Raw genomic sequence first — 16,821 nt, forward strand, 5'->3', positions numbered from 1 at the left:
TATATATATATGTATATATATATATGTATGTATATACACACACATGCACACACACACACATACATACACATATGAACTAGTTGTCAGTATTTGAAAATCAGAGTAACATAAAACATGAGGTCTGATGACTCTTGACTAACCGGATGATGTGGAATCCTGAAGACACTTCCCCAGGCAGTAGTTGGTTACAGAGGAGCAGTAGCAGCCCTGTAACCACACTGCCATTTTCCACACCCCAGCTGTTCCCTGTTGGCTTAAAACTGACCGGCTATACTCATTTGCATCACCTGCCTGACCCTATCAACATCTGCAGCTCTAATCACTAAGCCAAATCACAATTTGATAATTGGGTAACTACAGTTACTTAGATACAGTTACCATATAATCAATTGTCTAAACTAGGATGCTTTGAAAGTAAAAAGGGGTGCTAGGAATAATCACACCAGGACCACAGGCCTAAACCAGGACCGTCCCAGACAAACCAAGATATGTGCTCTCCATGTTTAATATCACATTCAATCTCTTCTCTCTTCCAATGAGAAAACAGAGACTTAGTAAAAGGAAGTAATTTGTCTGCACCAGTCAACAAGGAGGTTAATGACAGACCTGCCCTAAACTGCCACACATTCCCAAATCTTTGATCGGCTGTGTATTGCCTCGCTGAGTTTTGAAGAGATATTTTTAGAGAGGGCTCTGGGTGAGTCCAATGCATGTTCCTAATCACATGCTCAGACTTTGATCTCAAACCCTCATCCAGTGTCCTACTGTAGGGGACTTTGTGAGCCTTGAGGGTGCCTCTTAGCCTCTTGTGAAGGCTCAGACCAAAGGCCAGTTGGAGTAACCTCCGGACACCTTCCTCCAGTGCCTTACTTGGCTCGCATTTGTCCTCCTTATGAGCAGCGGAGCTGGGCTGGGTCACTACCCCTTGGTCTTGGAATACATTCTTAGCTTTCCATGTGTGGACCATGCAGGAGACATATTACCATTGAGCCTCCTATAGATGAGGAGAGCTTGGAAAAGGTAAAATGAGCAAAGATCTCCTTTATCCCACTCTAAGTTCTCACCCCAGCTACGGCATCCTCCTTAGTGTCCTGGAGGTGTCCTTGTTCTTTTGAACTTCATCAGAGCTTCTTCTCTGGGGGTGCCTTGTAGAGGAGAGACCAGTGACCAGCCCTGGTCCTTATAAACCATACAAGGGTAACTTTTTCTCATTGTACCTCCACAAACTTTAACAGGAAGTAGTGATCTCTAAATGAGCTAAATATATACATATGGATTTTGCTTTTATATGGAAATAAGACTATGAATGGCTGTATGAAAATGTAAATTGTGCACTTTTGTTGTATTTTCTCCAATCTGGACAAGAATACTTCTAAATATATCTCTTGTATCTGGTTAAATGAAAAGTGTTGCTTTTGTTTGCTCTCTGGCACTTTCAAGACTGCCAATGTTTTGAACATCTCTGGGTGTTCTGTGGTCCAAATAGTCAATTAGACCGGTGTCAGTGATGATATAAAGCAGCCAATTCATAGGCCCTGGTGCAGTGCTGTCCAATAGCTATGTGTGCTTACTGAGCCCTTGAGATGATAAAATCTTGTTGATTTTGGTAAAGTAAAAATAGTATTAAATTAATCTTGTGTTTCCCTTTACTTTCTTAATGTAATTCCTAGTTAAAATTACCCATATTGCTTTCACTGTACTTCCATTGAAAGGAGGGAAGTTTGCCAGTGGTTTCCTAGTGGAATTTGCTAGTTTATTAGTAAGGCTTCATTCAGTGTGGTAGAGATAGCATAACAGGTGTTTATGTTTACCTTCATAAGAGAATATGGTGAAGGGATCCGAACATTTTTCTATAAATCAGGCCAGTGTTTAGAATGATTGATCTCCTCTCTCACATCCCCCAGTGCCTTGTTTCCTGCAAAGCTCTTTGCCTCCCAGAACCTCTGAGGGGCACCTGTTCTGACACCAGCTTTAAGTTTCTATGCCATATCACGCAGAAGGCACTCGGGTACATACAGTGCCAGCTGTGGGCGCCATATGGAAAAACCATACCATATACATATGTAGAGAGTATTTCTGAAGCCAGAAGGAGTGTAGAGGAGTGTGTAACTGATCTAGCTTTATCCTTGCCTTGCCATTGAGAGTTTTAATCATTGAAATATCTTTAGGCCATAAATAGAATCATGTAGCAAGATAATTCTGAGTTAAAACCAAATATGTACTTTTGTTTTTATATGGACATAGGTCTGTGTATGGATGTATGAAAATGTAGACAGAACGTTTGGATACAGATGGGTTTGACTTGCAATGCAGTGTATGGAGAAGGGTGCATAAATGAATGGAGGTGCTGTATGTCAATCTGCTCAGGCAGAGTTTTTCATATGGAAACAGATTTCCTCTTCCTGTAAACAGTTGGAGAGATTGTGCCGTGTCTGCTTCCGCTTAGTTTAGGTGCAGACCCCACTTAGACGGCTGCCAAAGATTGATAGAGAAAGTCATTGTCTTGGACGGAGCTCAGCCTTGGTGAGGTACCTCTCATACCCCACTGAGCATGGCCCAATCGCCCCACACAGGGTGGTACCAGTGGGAGCCATGTTTCAGGCTGCATTTTCCCTTGGAGTAACCTCTTTCCTTCTTCTTTTCCTTCCACTTCTTCTAGGCAGGACAGGGCTGCTTGCTGATCTCTTGCCCAGTTTTGCTGTGGAGATTATGCCAGGTATTCGGTCATTTAACTCTTTATTTGCTATCATTCCTTCTGTCTCGCTTTTGCATTAGTGACTAATTTCTTATTTAATTTATTTGCATATTTGTCTCTATATATATCTGTGATCTTTTGGAGGATGAACTAAGCCCATTGGAAAAGCTTTAAATTGTATTCCTTCTGTTCTTAGGCCATGAGATGATGATAATTAAACTTGGGCTGAGATGGAGACCTAGTCCTTCAGTGTCGAGAATCTTGGCAGTCTCCATGCCCGCCTCAGTATTTCAACTGTACCCAGAGAGCTTTGAAGATTCTTAAAGTCATTATTTTCATGTTTGCCCATTGGTTATTACCCAGTCGTGTTATTCTGAATTGCCTCTTGTAACATTATTAAACATCTTTTTCAAACCATAGGAAAGATGTGTACTCCTCCACCCTTGAAAAGTACACACTGGGGATGGGGTGGCACATCCCTGTAATCACCGAACTGTGGGAGGCTGAGGCAGGAGGATCACATGTTTGAGCCCAGTCTGGACAACTTAGTGAAACCCTGAGTCCCTTTGGGGCCCATGGACAATATGTCAGGCACACCTGCCCCAGATACACATCTCTATCTTTTGATGTGGCTTCAGGTGAATGCATCAGCCTAAGCAAGAATGAACAGTGGGGAAGACATGGCTAAACACAAGGATTCAAAGAGGATGCACTTCAGTCTTATTTCGCAGAATTTCTGCCGGGATTTTAAGAGCTTCCTAATAGCACTAGAGAGATACAAAATATTCCTGGCCATTGGTTTTGACTTGATTCACCAGAATCTTCGCCGTTGAACCTTACTACTCATTCTTACATGCATTCTTCTAGCTCTTTCCCATTAGCTGGCTAACCCTAACACAGACATTTTTTATTGCTGACCCAAGGACACAAATGGATAGCTCTTTGTAATCCCCCTTATCAAAAGTTCACTTAATTTGTAACTATTTTCTGGCAAACCAGAACGTCGCAAAGGCCCAGTGTTACATTATGATGTTTCAAACCAGAAGTTACATCTCCTGGTTCCATGAACAAGTTACTGTATTTTTCATATCTGGTCCTATCCACCTGAATTTCCCTCCCTTTGACTCCAGGAATCCTTTAGCAGATAATATTCTTTTGCTTTTTAAATAAACCAAAATATGCCAAAGTCCTGGGTTAAATCCCAGTACAAAACTAGCAAAACAAAACAAAAAAGCCCTCCAAATTCCTAGCTGTCTCAAGCTATGTTGTGTTATATTGTTGCTAAGGCCTGGACCAAAGCCTTCTGCTGTCTATTGTCCTGAACAAGAATGATCTCAAGACCATCCAAGCCAGTTACAAAGTCTGCTTAGTTCCTTACTGAAGAGAGGCTGACCTGCTTAATTTGAATGTATCTTATGGATAAGTGAGGAGGGACATTCTGGGGTCATATTTGTTTTCTTCCTCTCTGAGGAAATTATGTTCTAACCAAAGGTCAAATGATTTAACATGATCACAAAACCTTTTGTGATAACAAAAATGTCTTTTTTTTTTTGTACTGGGGATTGAACTCGAGACCTTGCGCTTGCAAGGCAAGCAGCAGAACCACTGAGCTAAATCCCCAGCCCCAAAAATGTTATATTTTAAAGCTCCCAAATGAATGTCCATTTAATCGAAAGAAGATTTAATAACCAAAAGAGAAAAAAAATTTAAGTGTGCTTGAAGATCATTTTAAGGGGCTTTTTGACAGATGGCTTTAACCAAAGAGAATCGTTTAGTCTTTTGGCTTTTAAAGGAAAGCATAGCTCCCTGCAATCAGTCTGCCTGAGTCCACAGCCATGCCCCAGTGTATGACATTGAGACAATTCACCTGAGGGCCACAGTCATTTTTATCTAAGCCAAATAAGATGTGTTGCCTTTCTCTTAGTCTTTTGAGTGGGCAAATGAAATCCAATTCCCGTTCAGCCTCTGGCAGAGCTGTGAAAATAGCACAAGTTAAACAGAATCAGCAACATACATGTCATTTGTGTAACGATTCATCACAGCTCTGGCCCACAGCTTGGGCTGGCTGTGTAGTAGCTCGCGTGAGTTCATACCACACCCATTCTCTGGGGCTCGGGAAAGTGTCTTCTCTGTGAGTCCGTGTCTCCAATTTTCTAAAGCCACGCATAGCTTGCTGTCCAGGTGTAAACAAGAGATTTGGATCTCAGTCCCGGTGCTGAGAACAGAAAAGCTTTGATTAGTGAGGAAGGCAGATAAATGTGGACGGGCCTAGACCACCGATGATGGTCTCATCTAGACATAGAGGCCCCCCTTTATTTTCAGGATTTACACTTAATAGGCAAGATCAACTTGACTATAAAAGGTAGGTATGCTCAGAGACTACCACTTCACAACCCAGCAGGTAGAGTCTCTCCCACCATCCCCAGGGGTTTTCTGCTCTCGTCCCATCCTGTTCTGATACCACAATCCATTTGGTAAAGCCTTTCCCAGTAAGGGGCCCTGACCCCCACCCCCTTGCTTTGTGCTGGTCCGTTTGTGAGCTCAGTGTGAGATCCAGGCAACCTTCTTCCCTCTTCCCCACTTCTCCAAAGTGCTCAGGTACTTCTCATGCTCAGAGCTCCTCTTGTGTTTGGGGGCTCTGTTCCCTGGGAAGACCTGCTTTCTCCCCCTGGCCATCCCCACCTCCTTTCCTAGGGGGACAAACGTCAGACTGTGCCCTGTTCCGAAGGTGGGCCACCTCGAGTGTGCATTTCTCTGTCCGCCCTTCCAGAGTGGGTGTTTGTTGGCCTGGTGCTCCTGGGAGTCTTCCTCTTCTTCGTCCTCGTGGGGATCTGCTGGTGCCAGTGTTGCCCTCACAGCTGCTGCTGCTACGTCCGTTGTCCGTGCTGCCCAGACTCCTGTTGCTGCCCTCAGGCCTGTGAGTAAAGAAAGATCCAGTGGGGATGTGGAGTGACCAGAAGAAATGTCACCTCTCCGAGACCTGACAGCCATTTACCCTGAGTTCCTACTTCACTTCCTTTTCTTCCACCCCAAACGTTGGTCATTCCAGACCCTCCCCTCTGCTCTAGCTCCTGGCTTCCGGGATGACCATCTTGCTTTCTTCCTCACCTACGTGCACATCTCCATGCTTTTTATCCACACAATCACTCCATGCGTTCAGAATTCTCATAGGCTTTACTGCTGAAAGGAAGGCAGGTCCAGGACAGTGGGGTCGTGGGACAAGGATGTCTCTTCTTGTTGGGGCATCCAAACTAGGAAACCTCCACTCGCATGCAGAGAATATCTTCGGATATAAGCAGTGTGGGAACGTTGGCCTTTGGGCACCATCCAGCAGACACTGATGGCTTTATTTATTCCTGTGATGAAGTGGGCCACAACCGGAACTCATCCTTCTTTGAGGATTCAGCTTCACCTTACTCACCAAACCCAGATAGGCAGTAAGTGTGGCACTCTTCCCATCAGTCAGTCTTGGAAGAGAGAGGCACACTGTATACTCTAACAATAAAGCAGTGTTAGGAGGAATTTTGAAACCAGAGGGCAGGGGCCATATGCAAGCCTGCTGCTTGCCGTCCTCCCCCAGAAAAGGCCCCGGATCCTCCCGGAAGCAGCCCTGGGCAGCCCTTGTACAAGGCTGCTCTGGAGGGGTGGAGGCCACCCACGTACAGTGTGAGTAAGAGTGGGCTGCTGCTGTCACTGGGGATGCTGCAGTGACAGCTCCCAGAACCACGCAATTAGCCAGTCACCAGGCGCCAAATCCCGCAAGTCCTATGTCACTGCCTTTTTGCTGGAGCTGGAGGAGGCCTAGGGAGAATCCATGCAGTCCTGGAGAGCACACACATGCCCAGGAGCCCCCCTGAGCACTTCCTCGGGGGGGTTTGGTCGAGGGTTGTGGAGGGTGGGACAATATAATCTCTCTTGCTCTTCATCTCCCTCCACAGTGTATGAAGCAGGGAAGGCAGCCAAGGCCGGGTACCCTCCCTCTGTCTCCGGTGTCCCTGGCCCTTACTCCATCCCCTCTGTCCCTTTGGGAGGAGCCCCCTCATCGGGCATGCTGATGGACAAGCCGCATCCACCTCCCTTGGCACCAAGTGACTCTACTGGAGGAAGCCACAGTGGTAAATGGAATTCCAGACCCTGCCCTGTGCTTGTCTCCGGCCCCACACTGGTTCCTTGTTGATGAGCACAGTCGCTTTAGTGATATGTCTTTGGGAAATGATGATCTTCATTCCAGAGGCTGTGTACTTGTATCTTTGCAGTTCATTTTAGGGTTGGCGAGGGCCGAGGGACACTGCTGTTCCCTGCTTCCTTTCCAGGCCCCTCAGTAACTAAAACTATGGGAAAAGTGCCAGCTGCTTCTTGAATGTTGATCATTGGTCAGTTAGCTCACCTCTACCTCATGTTCAGGACTACTAGGTACTGTGTGGGACAGCAGGATGGGTCAGATATGGGTTCTCTAACAAGCAGCATGGTCTAGCCAGGGAGAGAGAATGGATTTTTAAGACAATTAGAAGCTGAAGAGTATGGTACTAGGAATTCAAAGATGATGGAGTGGTTACAAGGAGGCAGAGAAATTCGGGCTGAGCCTCAAGAAAGGAGTTAAGACTTAGGAAAAGGGAGAAATGTTGAGCGTCTCCAAAAAGGAAGGCCAGTGCAGTGAAACACTGCGCCTGGAAGATCTCAGTGTGAGCCTTTGATAGTGACCACCTCGTCAGAAGGGCTGGGAGAAGACAGACGGATGTGGTGGATCCGGCTGGAAGACAGCTGTGGAACCCCGCGGAAGATGTGGGCCTTCGTGGGGTGAGCGGCCGAAAGCCCCTTCAGGCAGATGCCTGGGCGGAGAGAGGGCAGGATGACAGCTGAGTGGTGCGTGAGTGGGAGAGAGGGAGGCTGAGAGCAGGAGCTGAGATCTGATGGGTGTGGTTCAGCTGTAACCGTCTGGCTCACGACGGAGAGAGTGGGGCAAGCACTTGGGCAAATCTCAGAGGTGGTGTGAGAGGAGCAAGGAGATGTGAGAGAAGGAAGGAAAGGGAGCAGGCTTTGCGATGACTCCAAGCTCTCTAGTGCTGCGGATCACAGACAGGAGGGATATATTGCTAAGGAGAGCTGATCTGGATAAGGATTAGGAATGGAGGTAGAGGGGCATTAAAGTGTGGGGCATCTGAGCAGGATTATAGCATAGTGGAGGTGAAGATTGTATGGGTCGTAGATTCAGAAGGTGGTGTTTAAATCCCTAGAGCGGGGGCTGGGGATTTAGCTCAGTGGTTCTGCTATGTGCTTTGCAAGTGCAAGGTCCCGAGTTCGATCCCCAGTACCAGAATCCCTAGATGGGGATGGGCCACTAGGTCTGGTGGAACAGCTTGGAAGGATTTGGACTTCAGTGAGAGAGAGAAGGGTCCAGCTCACTTAAGGGTCCACCAGGACCTGAGAGCGGAGGGTGTGGTTATCCTCAGTGACTAACTGGTATTTATGTTTTTCTCCTCCTGAAACTATTAGTAGAATTCTGACGTCTGAGAGTTGGAATGAGTCACAAGCTGAGAAGTAAAAGTTAATGATCAAGGACAGGCAGCGAATTAGAAAGAAAAAGCCAGGATAGTCCTTTCCCAAAGGATAATGTGGGCAAAAGAGACGTTAATGAAGCCACATAGTGTTTCTTTGCTCCTTTCCCTACTCTTCCTTTTCCTTCCTTCCTAGCAAAATGTATTATGTATTATTTTTTTATTAAGTGTGAATTCTCATAATAAAATGATTCTTATTTGAAGGATAGCAAGTACTTGCTGTTTCCTGTTTTCAACCTTTTCTCAGTTTCTGTTTGTTGCAGCTTAGTCATTTTAGCCCCATCCTGCCATATTCGCCAACTGCAACTGGAAGTGGCTTTGAAAAGAGCAAAATGTTTTATTTCACGTAGGAAGAAATTGCAAAGTAAGGTTGATCTAGGGCTGGCTGAAAGAACAGTTCGGTGGCACTGTTGCAGGACCTCAGTCTTTTCACCCTTGTGCTGTCACCCTGAGTGCCTCCTCTATCCTTCTGCGATGGCCCTCTTGTGATCCCTTGACGACTACAGGACTTCTAGATGCTAAATGTTTTCACATTTAGAAAACACGCTACATCTTTGTGCTACTTTCCCCACGAGGGAGGGAAGAGTTTTCCAGGAGTTCCTCCCCCATCCTACAGGGTTCTTGCAGTTTTACTGACAAGAATTGTGTCCCATGCCCATTCCTAAATCAGGGGGCTCTGAACTAATCAAGACTCACCTCTTAAATCTGGGCAACTATTTGCCTTAGAGGTGAGCACAGTCAGGGTACTGTTAGCCAAGAAACCGGAAAAATGGCGACCGGAGTCTACCACAGCTGGTCTGACCCATATCTGATTTTCTGTCTATGGAGTCAGGGAAGGCTCTTCAGGATCTCCACTGGCAAGTTCTGTACTCATGGTCACCTGGGCAGCATTTTTTATGGCATTTGGCTAATCTCCTATTTAAAAAATTGGCTTAGGCCACCATAGACTATTCTGTCAAGAACGTTAAAAATGTTAAGACATTCTGATGTTTATAGAGGTAAATTTAGCCTTTTTATATTTAATATTTATATGCTACTTTAATTTTAGGGTACTCATCTAGCAACAGTGATTTTTTTCAGATTACATTGGGACACAATACTCTTTGAACACTGTGTAGTTTAAAAAGGCATCTTTGATGCGCTATGTATAGCATAATCACTTATTTACGAATGGTTGGGGGCGGAGAGGCCCCTGATTCATTCTTCCATTCTTCACAGCAGTTACTTGAGACCTTCTTTGTTACAATGAAGGAAGACACTCTCCTCCTGTCTTGCTTTGGGTCCATCACCTTTAACTTTGTCAAGGTTCTCTGTTTATTCAGTGTCCATATTTTACCCCATTCCTACCTCATATCTTCAACTTTCCCTTCTCTAATAAACTCTTTCTTATCACCATTCAAAACATGCTCAAATCTTACCCACTAAAATACAACAAAAAAGAAAATAAAATACCACAACAATCTGCAAAAAGTTCCGAAGTCTTCTGATGTTGCCTCCCTGACCCTTTCCCCCCTTCACAGCCAAATTCTTTGAAAGAGTTTTGAGTATTTAATGTCTCTATTTCCTCAGCTCTCACCAACTCAACTAACTTCCATCTTGCTGTTGCTATCAGGGCTCCAGATACCAGCTCCTGCCCAGGTTGCCTGATTGCTGGATCAAATGGATGCTTTTGACTTCCTGTGACTTCTCAGAAGCATTTGCCACCCCTGCTCCAATCATCTTTCCTGGCCTTTTTTATACTTGAAGTCTTTCTGTCTGTCTCTTTATAGGCTGGCTGTTCTTTTTCTGTGTCTTTCAGGTACTTGTGTTCCTGTTTGGTCTGTAGTCTCCTCCCTGGGACATTCTACCTACTCCCATAGCTTCTGTCCTCTTCTACAAAGTATGATGGAAAAATATGGTATATGTTTAAATTTTTAAATATTATTACATTAAAAGACACATTGTCATTAATCCCACTCAAAATACTCCCTCTAGGTTCTAACACCCTTTTCCCATTGTTTTTGCCATTTTCTAAAGCCGTTCTGAAAGTCTCTTTTCTTGATTGTCTTTCGTTGCTCTGAACTAGCTGCCTTGATGTCTTGAATCGATTAAAAACATTTGTCTTTCTTGGTCATTTTGACTTTGGGAAAGAGCCAGAAGTCATATGGTGCCAGATCTGATAAATAAGGTGGCTGAGGACACACTGTAATGTTTTTATGAGTTTGCCTTTCCATTGGATGGCGCTCAGCACAGCATTTACATTTTTAATCAAACTTCCTAGAGGTGAATTCCAAAACTGCTTCAGAAAGTGGCAAGAACAATGGGATAAGTGTGTTAGAAGTGAAGAGAAATATTTTGTGGAGTAAATGGTAATGTGTCTTTTACGCTATAACTTGTTTTTGAGACAGAGTCTTGCTACGTAGTTTAGCCTGGCCTTGAACTCACTACGTAGTGTGGGCTGGCCTCAAACTCACTGCATTTCTCCTGCTTTATCCTCCTGAGTGCTGGAATTATGGGCATGCACTACCACACCTGGCTTTGTAATACATTTAAATGTAAACATTCATATTATTTTTCAGTCATCCTTGTACTTACATGATGATGTCTCCCAGTTAGTATCTCCAGCCTCTTTTCTGCCCCTCAGTCCCTGTATTCAGCTGCCTCTGGACATCTTCACTGGGTGTCTTATAATCATTTAAATCTCAGCCTCTAGGAAATGGAATTAATATGCTGCTTCTCCATGTTGAACCAGATTCTACGTATCTTTTTTCGGGTACTGGGGATTGAACTCAGGACCTTGTGCTTGCGAGGGAGGTGGTAGCACCACTGAGTTAAATCCCCGGCCCCAGATTCTACATATCTTATATCCATGGATGGCATCATTGTTGGCCTCCTGGCTCAGACCAGAAGCAAGGTCTTCATTCTTATCCTTTCCCTAGCTTTCCCTTCCCTCATTCAAATGGTCTCCAGTCCTTCCGATTGTACCTCAGAATAACCTGGAATTGGGTTCCTTTCTTCTGTCTCTGCTACAGTCCTAGTCTGTGCTTCTAATTTGCTTAGTGCAGTTGTCTCCTAGCTGCTCTTTCCATCTCTGCTTGTGCCTTACTCGAATCCATTTCACTTTCATCTACCTGACTTCCACTCATCTTTCAAAAGAATTGAGTAGATGAGTAGGGTTTTGAAATATCATTTTCAAAATTAATGGTATGTGTGTATGTATCCCTACTGTATATGTACAGAGAATATGCAAATTTTAAGAATCACTTCTCCCACAATGGAGCTGCTGTCACCCTGAGGGTGGAATCTGGCGCTGTTCCCTTATCCATAAACAGCCTTGCTTAGCTCATTAAGAGAGGACAGGAGGAACAAGGCTCTATCAACAGAAGTCTATCTCAGAGATTTCTTTTGCAAGTTGGATTTTGGCTGGCTGAAAAGGGGGAATTAGCTGAAAAATACTTGCACCTTAAATGGGTCAAAAGTATCAGATCAGAGCTAACATTAAGAGTTTTAAAAATGAGAGTTTGGTGTCATAGGGAATAGGCCCTATTCTCTCTCTGTAGGAAAGTCCAACTAGGCGGGGCCACTAAGAGGAGGAGCTGGAGTATGAAGAGCCTCAGCAGCCAAAGAACTTGAACCAGACCAAGCTTGAAAACAGAAATAGATCATCCATCGACCCCAAACGGAAACATCACTAGCAAAAAAGTCATTTTCCAAATATGCTGGACTTTGGCCAATCGTCTAGAACATTTCTTATTAAAATATCACCACACATCAGAGAGCTCTCTGATCTTCAAAGTACAGAAAAAACATCAATCTGATGCCATCCTGTGTGTTTTTAAGTCAAGGAGCATATAATGAATGCCTACAAATTTTCCCTGCCCTCCAGGAATTTACAGTCTAGCGGGGTGATCGCTGGGGGCTTGTGAATGGAAATAGAATGAATAAGAAAGCCAAGGAAGTATATGATAAGATTATTCTGTGGTGCAGGATCAGAAAGGAGAATCTTGCCTTTGGAGAGAAGGGATCAGGAAAGGTTTTTTTTCTGGTGATTCATATACTCTGAAGCACATATGTGACACAGGCCCAGATTCTGCCAGGATGAGAGAATAATTTAGCGTGTCGTGCAAATTCTCAGCTTACCATTAAGGGGGGAAAAGCCTACACTTTTTAAAGGGAGGATTACTTGGAATTGTAGTTACTGAAACCAGATGGATAATACCCCTAAAGTTTAATGGTCAGTACTTTGCCTCTGTCTTTTGCTTTTTGACAAGTTTGACTTAATTTAAATTTCTGAAGTCATGGGCTGCTGTGACTGAGAAGCCAAAGCTGAAAGTATTTAGTAAAGGGGTGTCTCCTTATAATGCATTATGGAAAGGTAAAACTATTATCATCATTTGAGGCTGTGGCTGCTGTGACTCTTCACAGACCTGATAACCCTGTGCACACAATCAAATCTGTATCATAAAGAGCAGTGTAATTTTTTCATAATGACATGGAAAACAATCTAAGCTCCAGGCCACGTGGCAATTAACTGAGAATGCTCCAGCTGTTGTTCAGTGCAGCTGCCCTCTCTCCGCCAGGGGACAACTGGTGCATAGTCCCATATTGCAACAACCCTTCCTCCCATGATCTTTATCTCGGAGTCCCTGGAGGCTTACCCTCAAAGTGTTTCACATATTAAGAAAACCTAGATACAGCCGCTGCTGCACGTAGAGTAGGCCCCCTCCCTCATCCTACATACATGCTAGTGTTCTTTGCTTAGGAAATAATCATCAATAATAATAACTTCAAAACGTACCTTTCCTGATCAGGTCTTTCCTTTCCTGATCAAGTCTTTCCCTTCCTGATCAAAATTCTTCAGTAAAGCGCTCACATGGATGCACATGCCTTACTTTATAATCCATGAAATACCGTTTCTGTTCCTAGTTTCCCTTTACTCATTCATTCGTGCTTTCATTCATTCATTTGGACACAAGTTTTGAATGTCTACAATGTGCCAGGCTCTATGCTAGGTGCTAGTGGTATGGAGGTAAAGCATCTTCATGAAGTTTTAACTCTGCAGATGGACACTGTACTGAAAATACTCCTTCCAAGAAATTATAACCCTCCTGCATTCCCCCACTGGCAGTAATTCAATGTATATTAAGGTTCTACTGTTTCCTAGGCACACGGAGATCCTGAATGATATTCTTTTCTTTTAGCAATTTTTGATATCAGATCTTTATCCAAATAACTTGAAACTAGAATATATTAAGGCCCATAATAAAAGTTCAAAATAAATGACTGTAGATGAGGAAAAAGATCACAACAGAAAGATAGATCTTTTCCAGCTGTGAAAATTGAGGTAAACCTTCTGAGGATAAGGCTGTGTTTGAGCTGTCCTGAATAATTACAGTTAACTCCAAATGCTTCCCTGCTTTGGTCTAATCAGTCCTCTCTTCTTTAAGAGATTATTTAAAGTGTAGCAAATATCAGTTGCATTTCATAGACAGGAAAACTGAGTCCCGACAGGTCATCATTTATTGAGGTCTCTCAGTAAACTGGTGGCAGCATGACCCCAAGATGCCCAGTTCCCCATTTCCCAGTCCCGTCTCATCTGTTAGACGTAACTGCCTTGGTACAGACATAGCAGTTATGTGGGATAATTGCATTTTAATTGAACTGTCTGTACTACTGTGTAAACGCCTCTTCAGAGAAGAGCTTGATAAATAAAATTATTTCTGCTAATAACTGCTTCCGCCTAAGGATTATGGATCTAACCTCTGGGAGAAGGTGCCACTAAAAAGCATGTGCTGAGATCTGTTAATGTTTTTCTAAGTCATTTCCCAGTTTGAGATGGATGTGGACTGCCCAGGATGTGCTCATATAGAAAGCCGGTGCACCTGCAAATGTGTGTGTGGGCGACTTCTGTCTTCAGCGCCTGGGCTGTGATTAGTGCGCTGTGGAATTTTATATTTTAATCTTCCACGTAAATGGCTAAGGAGGGCTTTGCCCACTGGTGTGCATGCAGTCATGTGTTTTCCTTATAATTTTTGCTTCACGGGTAACAGGGAGAGTTGGGCCTGGGCTACGTACTCCATCCCATGGTACAGTCCTTCTGGCTAAGGTCAGGACCCTGCTGCAGACTGTACAACCCCCTGCTGCAGATCTATGGGCATTTTCTACTCTGGGCTTTGCTTATTTGTCTTCTTCATCTTTTTTTTTTTTTTTTTTTTTTTTTTTTTTTTTTTTTTTTTTTTTTTTTTTTTAAAACTGTGTCTCATCCTAGACAGTGAGAGGCAAGGTGGCCCAATACAGTGAAGCATCAGTCCGTCAGACTACGTGCTTCCAACCCTGGCACTGCCAAATTATTTGCAGACAAAATATGACAGTTCCTCTGATCCTAAGTTTTCTCAGCCATGAAATGGAACTGATAACAGAACTTCCTTCCTCAAGTGGTTTCGAGGGACAAATTCAAATGTAAACGTCTAGCACAGGACCTAGCACATTTTCAGTGTTTAATAAATGCCTGATTACCATTATAGTTCCATCCCCGTTCCATCATTCCTTTCTTTCATTGTTTTCCTTTCTGTTACCTGTACTGTAGGCCTCCTGATGTCTGGTCACCCTTGGGGCTGGCCCCAAGACTCATATGTAAGTGATGGGGGTGTAAGAGATGGTATTATCTCCCCTGCTTTAGGCTTTTTTTTTTAAAAGCCCTGAAAGTAACATCTGCTTGTAACCATATAGCAGCAGGTTGAATTAATCATGTTTAAAATATATTCCTTTTTTTAAAAAAAGAAAATACTAAAGAAATAAAATGGAACCATGGTTAGAAATCCATGTGTTTTGCATCTTGTTTTGTACTACTGTGTATGAAGTCTAGAATCTAATACTAGCTCTTAGGTACCACCCAGTTTAAGGAATTTTTGCACTATCTCCTAGGCAACTAGAGTCTTTTAGGCCACCTCTCTCAAAGGTCCCTGATGTTTAGGTATCTGTTTTAAAGGGACTTGTGATCCCACCAAGTGAAGGTGTGGACCTCTGACTGTGGGGTGACATGTGTCCTCCATGTAAGAAGTGGTCTTTTTTTTAGTGTGAATGTACCCCTCCCATGGAGCTCCAAAGCTTTGAGAAGATGAGCATTCAGTGGAGTGGTAGGAGGTCAGAAGACAGGAAGCAGGGGCTATCAAGTGACTGTACCATAACGGAGTTTTTTATTGACATTCAGGCTCTCTGTTGCCATGGCATTCCGAATAGAGGGTATCTCAGGTATGGTCCCATGTGTATAAGACAGGTGATTTCTGGGTGATTTCAAAAGGAGTTTTTATAATTAGGAACCACGCTTCCCTCTTGGTAAAACCAGAGGCCTCCTTTTTCTGATGTTTTCTTTATTTTCTTCTTCTTCTTTTTAGCTCACCTTCTTGTGCTTTCTCAACAGTTCGCAAAGGCTACCGGATCCAAGCTGACAAGGAGAGAGACTCCATGAAGGTCCTGTACTATGTGGAGAAGGAGCTGGCTCAGTTTGATCCAGCCAGAAGGATGAGGGGTCGATGTGAGCATCCCTTAGTTTTATGTGATTTGTGCATCATGGAGGACCTTGTAGCTAAGGTGGTGGTGGGGCATCCAACTTGGGCAGCCTTGAGCTCGCAGGGTCAGAGCTAAAAGAGATGCCACTGACAGTAGCAGACGGGAGCAAAAGGGTTTCTGTTGTGAAGAGCAGAGCTGTCACGTGGTCCGTGGTTTATGGTCTCCCGTCAGCACTGATTGTGGTGGCCATATAATCCTGGGGTTAGAAATGTTTTATTAAAACAGTTTTCCCTATTACCTTTTTAAGGTATATTGAAAATAATGACTTAAGGTGGGAAGCTTCAGTATCAGGTTTTTCCATCACAGAGGGCCCTACCGTTGAACACTGAACGGTCAAGCTGCCAGGTTGCCCCATGGAGGCTCAGTGAAAGTGAAAAAACAGGTTTGGCAGATGAATCTGGGTAAAGAGGCTGACGTTCATTCCTCTAAGACGCCCAACCACAGAGATGGAGAGGAGAGCTGAGGCTGCTCCTCTTGTCAGGAGCTTTTTAATTACCAAGTCTGTAGGCAGCGGGGGCCCCAATCCCTAACTTACCCGCAGTCCTCAGAAACTCTGCCGCTGATGCAGCTGATTCTTTGGGGTGGATTCCAAATTACTGTCCATCACTGAAGGCAGAACAGGGCAGGTCTGACATGGATGGGCTAATTATCAGTGGGTGCTGGCAGGCGTGGTAGTGAGGTCACTGTGTGCTTTCTTCGAACCCTCCTCTTCTTGGAACCGAGGAGAGACTTGATGGAATTGTTGGGAAAACAGTCCCAGACTACAGGAGCTTTATTCAGATTAAGGACAACATATTCCACCCAGTTTGCAATTCTAAATTCATCCTGTCTGCGTTGCCTCCATTGCTGCACCCTCCCACCGAAGGGACTATAAAAAGACCATCTCCAGATTGGAATGTCAGGAATGCAGATGTCACTGCACTTGACAAGCTAGTTGTAACAGTGTTGTCATGGATCCCTGTAAGGGGCTGCCTGAGACAGAGACTGGGATCAAGGAGAAACCTGGGTAGTGGGGTGGGGGTG

At 44.1% G+C, this 16,821-nt stretch overlaps 1 protein-coding gene across 1 annotated transcript in view; it reads left to right on the plus strand.

Annotated features, from left to right (window-relative positions):
- The window catches only part of Ildr2 (immunoglobulin like domain containing receptor 2), a gene marked incomplete at both ends in the record, with an annotated part of 51,337 nt that overhangs the window by 30,662 nt on the left and 3,854 nt on the right, over positions 1–16,821 (plus strand). Inside the window, 4 exons of the mRNA XM_010634002.3 lie at positions 2,660–2,716; positions 5,466–5,612; positions 6,634–6,810; positions 15,650–15,763. Coding sequence (XP_010632304.2) covers positions 2,660–2,716; positions 5,466–5,612; positions 6,634–6,810; positions 15,650–15,763 — 495 coding nt within the window. The remainder of the gene's footprint in view (positions 1–2,659; positions 2,717–5,465; positions 5,613–6,633; positions 6,811–15,649; positions 15,764–16,821) is intronic.

This window comes from Fukomys damarensis, unplaced genomic scaffold, assembly GCF_012274545.1.
Source record: "Fukomys damarensis isolate Sample0158 unplaced genomic scaffold, DMR_v1.0_HiC HiC_scaffold_19, whole genome shotgun sequence".
In the NCBI taxonomy this organism is placed as follows: domain Eukaryota; kingdom Metazoa; phylum Chordata; class Mammalia; order Rodentia; family Bathyergidae; genus Fukomys; species Fukomys damarensis.